Here is a 10,107-nt window from a genome sequence, read left to right as displayed (position 1 = left end):
AGAGAGAGAGAAGAAGAAATGCTAGTAACATACAGCGCGGTGGGGAACTGCCTTTGGAACGTCCTGAGCAATCTCACCACTGCGTTCAGGTGTACGGAAACAAAACCAGAACAGATGCAGGGAAGGGCTCCACATATGATCAACAGTCTAGAAAGCACCAAATTGAAACCAAACAGTTCTGCTTGTTTTAGCTTTACAGAACAAAGGCTGAGAAGAAATCTACAATTTTGGTCTATGCATACTGCAGGAGGCAAAAGGAAAAAAGGGGGAAAAAATGGAAAAGATTCAACTTATCCTACAACTGCGTATGGAGTGCATAAACATAAGTGTTAGTAATACATATGTATCTATCAGCAGTGTGGCAGCAAGGTATGTATTGGCATATGGCAGCAGAGTTAAGACAGAAATCAAAAGCAGCTAATTTTCAGAGCAAAGAGGGTTTTTTTAGACTCAAGTTTACTTCGTAAAATAATTATGTGTGCACCTGCTTTTACAGCATACTAAGCCTGGTAAATGGCCACGTCCTTTCCTTACTGTTTATATACCTAAAATATAAGCACCTGTAAGCATTTAAAGGCACAAATCAGGTAAAGCTTATAGATAGGGCTCCAACCAAATACATCTGTAACAACAAGTTCCACAGCAATATGATTGAAGGGTAATTTAAAAAAAAAAGGCAACTCAGATTTTTGGCAAACATTTTGTAATTTTTATATAAAAATCTCAGTAAGAAACCAAGCAGAATATCTGACGGAAACGTCCGCCTTACAACAAGTTCAAAAAAACCTCACAAAAGAGAAAAAAAAAGAAAAAAGAAAAGTAAAATCCCCCCCCCCCCCCAATCCTTTTTAATTATAAACCAGAATATCAACAAAACACTTAAAATAATCTCAGATTGTTTGGCAACTCATCACATCATAACAAGAGACACATTTGATCATAAGAAAAGTTTAACTTTATATACAACTTCACTTGAACATTTGCTCTTACCAGAGTTAATATACATTAAAAAAAGATTCTGGCAATAATACCAGGTGCTATTTTTAATACCTGTGTATAAAATGTAACATAAAATGCTGAAGCTCTATAGTTAGGAGAAGTGACATTTGACTTCAATGGGTCCCTCTTGTTGAAAAAAACAAAATACTGAAAGAACAGGTGTTTAGTTGCAAAATAAAACTTGTCATTTCAGGGTACTGTTGGCTGACTGTGAATAAACCTAACCTAATACTATTTATTTCTTGAGGTTGGTAGTAAATTCACAAGTGAAAATATAATCTAGTAAGATTTACATTTTAAATTTTATACTTTGTCACAAATGTGAACAGAAAGGAGCCAAGTCCCTTTCACTATGCTAAACTACTTTAATGCATGCGAGAAAAATACTTTACCAACTGTCTGAGCATATTTTAGAGAACTTCAGGTTTTAGACAGCCCTGGGGGAGCAGAGGGGAAGTTTCCTACTGACATCTGCATAGAATGTAAAATATATAATTAAAAAAACCTAAGGTATATACTAAAGTTTACAGACCAATGCTTTCCATATAATAAATAAAATGTCCATCATTGATTAGATTCATACACAGAGTAAAATACAACCTATTTTTACAAGTTTATATACAAAGTGTATTAGGAGGCCCAGAGGTGCCTCATGGGTTGGAAGCATCTGCATTAGCATGTCACATTGGGAAACCCCAACTTTCCAAGTCAGTGATAAAATATATAACTACTTTGTTTTTCATTCAGATACAAAGTAAACTTATTTTTCATCTGAAATAAATGTACATAATATTCTGTATAAACAATAGTTTATAAAGCTGTTTTAAGTTTAACTTAAAAGTACTGCATTGATTAACTTAGAGCTCTGAAACAAGCACGTGCAAATCCCTTTGCTTTAAAAGAAACAGAAGCACAGATGGTTGGGTTTTTTTTTTTTCGTTTTTCTTTTGCCTCTTCCATGAACAATGCTAGCTGGTAAAGATTATCGTTTTGCTTTCTTTACTGGTGTCTCTTCTGTTTTCTGCTGGGCTTTTCTCCGTACCACTGCTGTTGGGCTGTCTTCCCTTTTACGCTTGGTAGACTGCATCTTTAACCTGAAAAGCATTATTAATAATTATTTTAACAATGTGCTGTAATGACCTGTAAAGCAAAAGAGGTGGTCAGGCACAATTCTGCTTAGTGGATGGAACTGAATTGTCCATCTCTCATGAATTAACAGGATATAAACATTATATACCAGCACAGCCCATAGGGAGACCTTGCACACTCCCGTCACATCTTAGCAGGATACTGCATACTAATTCTGTATGTTGGAAGAGTGCTCCAGATGTAGAATTTGGGGCTAGAGCTCTCCTCCTTCCTCCTCTTTCTCTTGGAAAGACTTGTGGATTGTAACAGAATATAATGAACTACATTACCTTGCGCTCTGTCTCACAAAGACAGAAGAACAGCAATAGCGGCTTAAGTCTTGCATGCACGAGAGAGTAAAGGGCAGACATCACGTACCCTTATCTCTATTTAAGCATCCATATATAAGCCCACCACACTGCAGCTGCAACCTTAAACTCTTGGCCATTCATAAACATGCAAAATAATTAACATGAAGTGAACTGTGACAGCCGATCAGTGTGTGATACACATGTTCCCGAGCTTCAGTTTGAAGACACTGCCACATTTCAGAGTGCACAGATAAACTACAAGATGAATAGCAACTGTGCATCACATTTATTACTCCCCTAAGATTTTACACTGTGATCTCAACTTTAAAAATTAAAAAGTGTACCAGGGAAGGAGGGAAAGGGAAATATTTTCAAAACCTGATATAAGGACTTTCAGAGTTTCTCCTCTTTTATCAGCTGATCTTAGAAAGATTGTTGAAGCATCAGAACCATGTCATCATATGTTGCTTTAACCTGAACTACAGCTGCCTTTCCTCCCATTCAGGAAAGATCACAGCTCAAGTTAAAATACTGCGTAACAGCATTTTAGATTCTCCCAAGAGGTTTCTGAGGACAGAAGGAAAAAAATTCCAGTCTTCCAAATGTTAAAGAAAGGAAGAAAAAGAAAAGACGTAAACAGAAGAAAATCCTTTAAAAGCTTTTATGTATCACAAGAGAACAGAACGGAGTGAAGCTAGACTGCTGTTCAGATTCTGAAGCAGTATATTACATATAAGGAAAGAAATAATGTAGTGGCTTCCAAAACAAATAACAGAAGTGGATTCAACTTTAATACTTACTGTGTCAATGGAGGAGATTTATTAATTTTTGTATCACTTGGAGATCTTTTTTTCATTGCTAGGTTCTGTCGTTTTCTAGGAGAAACTGAACTTGGACTGCTGCCTTTTGAAGTTGCACGTGTGGTTGGCTTGCTGGGCTGCTTTCTGTAATACAGAAGAATGATGAATGTATATATAACAAAATACTTTTACCAAGTCACTTTCTTCTTGCAATCCAAGTGCAGAAAATTAAGACTGCACAGTATTTGCAATAATTAAATCAAAGTTGCCAAAAGAAACAGTGAAAAAAGACCTTTGCATGCTTTGAGACACAAACTGCAATGCCAAGCTATGCATTTTCATATCAAATGTAGACTCAAAAGGCTACTTTATTGACAATATTTAGTATTAACTAAATAAAAATCCTAGTTCCAAATCTGCAGTAATTCTGGTACATAAGTGTCCATGTTTAAAAAAATAGCTTGTAGTACCATCAGAAAAACAAAAGAAGCAAAGGTGAACAGGCTGTAGAAGAAAAGAGAATTTGCTTATCCATTGTAAACAAAGGACTCGTATTAGTGAAAACATGAAAAACTGGTTACTGGCCATCATAACTTCACTGTTTTGAATACAGGTTACTTAAGTCAGAAAAACTGATAATCCAGCAATACTGAAGATGAAGAAAGTACTGGAAGTCTGAGACACAAAACCAACCAAACAACTATATAAATAAAAAGGTAGATGTTTCCACAAGCAATCAGAACGAAAACACAAACATATAACCTTTTATCACAATTTTAGAGGTAACAATTATGTGAGACCAAAGGAAGTCCCGTTGCCTTTACCAAAACAAAACTGTTGTTTCCTAAGTGGTAGTGGTAAACCTTCACAGTTTGTATTTAAATGAAGACTACTTAACCACTTTCTGATTCAGCTCTGAAATTGTGAATGCAAGAGTGTACTTCAAATAAGCCCCAAAGGCTAACATATAACATATGATATCCTTAGAAATGAAGTAAATCCGGTGAATTTACAGAAATCTCACTATGAACACAAAACCAAAGCCTGGACTCCAATTCTGTTCTGGACAGCAACAACATGAATTAAAACTTCCCAAAGCTGGTATCTATCTGTTTCCACAAAAAAGTCAAGAGGAGGAACTCTGCTATAATTCAGTTTACCTACAAAAAGGCAGACCTATGCTAAGGGAGGTGAAGAATGGCTTCTTGAAAACAGAACCACACTAGTTTTCTGCATTAAGACTGCTGTCTGAGATCACCATACTAGAAATTAAAATCCTTCGGTACTGCAAATTTATGTATCTAACTTGGATAATATTTGGAAAAAGAAATGGACATAGATAATTACATTTTCACATTGTTAAAACTCCCAATATCAAATGGTGAAAAGCACAGTCAAGTCAGAGGTCCCTTTCTATTTATCAGAACTAAGTGCCCTTAGACTCAACTTCTGAGACATCACTAGCATGAAGACTGCCAACAGGATCAATTCTTACCTTCTGACATATTTAAGAATGTCTTTTGACATTTTTAACAGCTTCCCCACCTCCCCTTTTTTTTCTCAATCCATAGAAGAGCGGTACTAAAGTTAGAACCACAATTATTTGGGAATAATTCTCATCAATTTAAAAACAAAGAACAAAAAGCAAGCAACAAAAAACCCCAAACAAACCCCACAACAACTGAGAAGAATGTAGAAAAAAGCCTGCTATTGGTATCTCTACACACAGTTACCTTTGAGCCTCTAATCTTGTGGCTGATCTAGTTGTGGCCCCAGAATGTGCTTCATCATCTTCCTCATCATCATCTTCCTCACCTTCTTCCTGCTCTTTTAGTTCATCTTCAGATGATGTTAATTTCCGTCGTTTTCTTTCTGGCTCCAGTGTTTCTGTCCATGTAAAATTTTACACATGTGCTATAATTTTCCAAAAGCCCTCCAAAAGGGATATGGACACTTAGTTTAGAAAAGGTATTCTATTCACAAATCCCATTTTAAGAAAGTAATTTTCCATTTCCTTTATGCTTCAACATTTTTAATTCACACTTGTTTGACTTAATCTTGCTAACACATTCACCATAGTTTACTTATGCAGCTCCTAGCCAGAATTCATAGAAAATTCATGAGGCTTTATAGAAACATCTGGAATGTAGCAATTTTGACACGAGATTACAGCAATTTACACATATTTACATAATATTTACACTACTGTAACTCAATGATTTTTTCTCATGAAAGGAAAATTGAATAAAGCTTATCTTGTTGCTGTTAGCAAACAGAAAGGCACAGAACTATCTTCTCATTCTGTTAGGAGCAGCACAGTTTCATGTTTTTACCAGTTTCCTCCGATTGAAGCAGAGAACGCCTGGGCTTTCTTCCCCTTTTCCGCACAATCATTTCTGCTTTCTCAGCTTCATCTTCCTGAAAAAATAAAATGGAAGCAAGTAAGTCAAGAACAACTTAATTTAAATTGAAGACAGACGTTTTTCATTACATACTGCTTATAAACTTACAAATTAAAATGGTTGCACTTACATTTGTTGTTTCTTTCTTATTAGATATGTCTGTACCTAAAAAGAAAGGAAAGAATAAAACTTAATCCTGAACTTCAAATCTTTCACCAATCAGTTTAAAAAAGGAGTTCTTTCAAACTCTGTCAACTTTGCATAAACAGTACAGAAGCTCAGAAAACATTTAAAGTCCCTATCTAATTTAGATTATGGCATTGTTGTATTTTGTTATATACAGATACTGGGAAAATGATTAGTTTTTTGTTGTGGGTTTTTTTTTTTTAAGTAGCAAGTTTTCACATGATGACATTACTTATTGCTTTGTTGCAGACGCTGTGTTGTAATGGAAAAGCAAAAGTTACTTACCCCTTTTAACTACTGTCAATGAATTACAGAATCACAGAAAAATTTAGCTTGGAAGGGGCCTCTAGAGGTCATCTAATGCTGTTCAAAGCATGGGTAAAAGAATTGATCTGTTCACACTGCTCTAGATCTTGTTCAATCCAATTTTGAGTCTCCAAGAGTCCCTCCAGGCAAACTCTCCTAGTGCTTAACTATGCCCATGGTGAAGCACAAAGATGGCTGTAGCTCAAAAAGACAACATTTAAAACCTGTCTAATAGCTGGTATGCAAACTACCTGACCTCCTCTGTTGAAGTACTTCTTACTGCCAGTTCAGTACTTCTTGTAGACTAGCCTGTGCATACTGAAATACATTTATAGCCCTGCAATCCACATCTCAACCTAGCCTCTCTCCATGGTAGATGCTTAGCACTTCTACCCTGACTAACTCCATGATAAGAGATTATTTGACAAGCTTTTGAGCTTTGTCAAATGGAATTATCTGCAACACTGCAAAGAAAAAAATCCTTAGCAATAAAAGGAGAGAAGCAATCTAAACAAAAGCAAGTTTTTATATCATTTTTCCCTGCCATAACTATTTTTGTTTTCTGAAAGCTACGCAAAAGATGACACAAAGTCTAAATCCATTACCAATTAGACTGACAGAACAGACAGAAGAATGTCAATGCAATGGATCAAAAACAGATCTCAAAGAGCAGAAACATACTCTAAAATTCACATACAAGTCTTCTGGAGTTCTTTTGTTAAGGTTACAGGGAAAAAGTTTTACACAAAAGCAAATGAAATAAAACACGGAAAAGTTTATTCAATAAGAAAATGCAATAAAACATAGGCCTGTCCACTGTATTAAGTGTTTTACACGAAGTATAACACTAAGTATAAGTATAAGTTTTACACATATAACCAACATTTACTAGTTCTGTTGTGTTCAAAAAACAGATACTTCAAAATTCTGGTATTTTTGACAAATCTGTAAGCAAAATGGTTTTTGACTGAAGAATACTCCATGCCAGTATGAGGTGCACCTTTCTTAAGCGGCACAACTCTCTCTAGGATGTGAAAATGTACTTTTTCCTCAAGTATAAAAATAAGCATCTATAGTATGTAAAAATCTTACTAACTTTACAGCAGCAACCGCTGATCAGTCCAAAATAATTTTAGTTTGAAGTTCAGTGTCAGTGTTATGTGAGGATGCTGCCTTCAAAAAACAGATGTCTCTTAACTGCATGAGTTGTACTGACTGAAGAGAAACTCTTGGCTTCCCACTCCATATACGAGCCTGTCCCTATCGCAAACCCTCACGCGGAACACCCAGAAATTACCAGAGTAAGTGAACTGCACAGAGGGATTCCACTTTGGATTTTTTTCCACTGCTAGGGGTTTTCAACCCCTTTTCTCACATGAATGCTAATGTATGATGAAAAGTTTAACAGGATATTTCAGCCACTTTATACACTCTTCTTAATATTGCTGTGACAGCAACAGCCTTTTCTTACCTGGAAAATGAAATGTTACTTAACACATTAAATGAAGCTTTAAATACAGTCAGGTGTCTGTCCTTTTGAATAAAAAGCAAACCAGAATGCACTTTTACGCCTTTCACACATTCTTGTCTATTCTCTTTACAGTTGATAGAGAACAAGTACCACACAACCAGCTAACCCTTCAGAGACAATTCTGAAGCATATGGATTTTAACAGATGTGGAGAAAATAGGAAACAGTGCCTATGTGCAGAGCCACCAGATTAATACCTCTGTAGAAACCTAAACTTTTGGAACCTCCACAAGATTTGTTTTGCATACTTGTTTTCTCAGATTTGTTGCATGAATGTTACAAACCACTTTTTTAACCTGCCTTTCAGGTTCGTCTGCTTCCTCAATAGATTTTAAAGTCTATTTTATGAATGGCCATAATTAAGAAGACACATTTAAACCACTAGTGCAGTTCAGACTCCGTACATGCAAAAAATTAACTATGCCATCTAAAATTCACCAAGTTTGACCTCTTACAAATGACAGACGTTTGAATAGGAAAGAGAAATAGAGAAGTATCTCACTTTATTTGACTTCAGTTTGAAGCTCTAAAAGTACATTTCTGAGTAAAGTTAAACGATCATCTTCTAAAGATCTTACACCAGTTGTGAAAGGAGAATTATCCCCTCAAGCTATCACTCAGCTCTTTAGACACAAATCCACAGATAATCCAATTAACTGAACAAAATTTGAAATTTTAAAAGTTAATGTAATAAGTGTGATTGACAGTCACCGTATGAAAGAACATAAGCAGAAATGCAGAACAGTCACTAAGTTTGATGGAGTACCTACCTGCCTCTGAAGCTCTGCCATGTGCCTATCCACACAAATAAATTATTCTGTATGGTCTGCAATGCATTATTCAGCACTTAACAGTGCTGCTGCATCTTTGAAATAAGTTTTTATCAAGCTGCTCTTTTTTAAATTAAAAACTCAGTAGGAATTAGGGACAAGTCTTCACTGTTCTGTTTACTCAGATGTTTTCACACTTTAATAATACTGACTGCCAGACATAACGTTTAGGAAGGACCCATGTGATTTTCTGGAAAATTCTCCTCTATTTCTTCCATCTTTTGTTTTATTTGTTAAAGCAGATATCAATTGCTTACCTATTTGAGGCGTTTTTCCTCTACTTACAAAGATAGGAAACTGCAGCTGAAATAAAAAAAAAAAAAAAAAGGTGGTAGTTTAACTTAAAAAAAAATCAGAAAAATCCAGGATTGTATTACATAAACACAGAAACTCACTCCCATTCATAGAACACATCTGCAATCTAGAAAAAATGAATAGAATAATGAGCATACAGGAGGTTTGTCCTGAGTTTCTTAGCAGTAGCGTGCATTTTTCCATTTGTGATAAAAATTTGAAATGAGTTAAATCAGCCCATAAACAAAAGAACTCATACCAGTTTTAGTAACTTAACTAACACTAAAATCATTGCAATAAAAGACAAAGTCAAAAGCGGTTTCAGTCAAATACATTTCTGAAAACTTAATTATCAACAGTACAAAAAAGTTTAGTGCAGTCACTTTATGTAATCATACGTACAGATTTGCAGAATTATAAACCACCAGAATTTTATATTTACCCAGAATGCAGAAAGAGCTATGTATAATTACATAATCTCCTATGACGACTGTCCAAAAAATCCAGTTGCTTTTGTTACTGAATGACTACACTAGGATGTCTACCCTTCCTTTGAAGGGACAACATGTTCTCAAAGCAGTCTAGGGGACACTGTCATGCAAAGGTAACATCTCACCTTATAGAACCTTGATCTCAGATGGAGGGCAGATATCGCTCCTCCTGACTGACACACCAATCAGTCATCACTAAGAGGTACGAGACCTTTAAAACAGTCGAACTAGAACAAGATGATTCTGTTCCAGTACTGAGGGTGCCAAGGTATATCTATTTTGAGGGAGGTTTTAAAGTTAGATTTAATTCTTATTTGAAACAACAACAAAATAACCTCACCCCCCCCCCCCAAAAAAAAAAAAAAAAGAAAAAAAACAAACACCAAAACCCACACCAGTCCAAATTACATTTCATTAGGTTAATATAGGGGGAATAAAAAAACCAAAACATTAGAAAAAAGATTAGAAAAAAAGATTAGGAACGCTGAAACAAAACTCAATTAGACCTGTAGAAGGGACAGGACTCAAAGGGCTGCCTGAAATACTGCACGGACCGAACAAGCAGGGATGGGAACTCCTGCTCTCTATGTGATACCCATGCCAGCTGGCACATCACCAGGCAAGCAGGCAGAAAACATGAGTTTCAATACAACTTCATTTTTAAAATCAGCTCTTTTCTAAACAATAATGTTGATTATGACATACAGGAATTCCCAAGAGAAGAGCCTTCCACCAGAATAAATCCAACTAGTTGTACCCCACAAATATGCCTGATCCATTACTACCCTGTGCTGTAATCCAACTGGGTGGCAGAGACAACTCCCAATAGA

The 10,107-nt window shown here is 35.7% G+C and overlaps 1 protein-coding gene across 2 annotated transcripts in view; it reads right to left on the bottom strand.

Annotated features, from left to right (window-relative positions):
• Positions 1-686: 686 nt before the first annotated feature.
• Positions 687-10,107, bottom strand: part of BOD1L1 (biorientation of chromosomes in cell division 1 like 1) — a 39,033-nt gene continuing 29,612 nt past the window's right edge. The window contains exons 20-25 of one of the 2 annotated variants that reach the window (XM_075752468.1): positions 8,750-8,795; positions 5,771-5,805; positions 5,572-5,656; positions 4,972-5,125; positions 3,239-3,382; positions 687-2,093 (exon numbers count right to left, since the gene is read on the bottom strand). In XM_075752468.1, the coding sequence (XP_075608583.1) occupies positions 1,982-2,093; positions 3,239-3,382; positions 4,972-5,125; positions 5,572-5,656; positions 5,771-5,805; positions 8,750-8,795 (576 nt within the window). In that variant the 3' untranslated portion in view covers positions 687-1,981. Of the gene's footprint in view, positions 2,094-3,238; positions 3,383-4,971; positions 5,172-5,571; positions 5,657-5,770; positions 5,806-8,749; positions 8,796-10,107 lie in introns of those variants that run through there. The other variant, XM_075752469.1, reaches the window with a different exon arrangement.

The sequence above is a fragment of the Balearica regulorum genome, chromosome 4 (assembly GCF_011004875.1).
Source record: "Balearica regulorum gibbericeps isolate bBalReg1 chromosome 4, bBalReg1.pri, whole genome shotgun sequence".
In the NCBI taxonomy this organism is placed as follows: domain Eukaryota; kingdom Metazoa; phylum Chordata; class Aves; order Gruiformes; family Gruidae; genus Balearica; species Balearica regulorum.
This window is presented reverse-complemented; position numbering and strand designations above follow the sequence as displayed.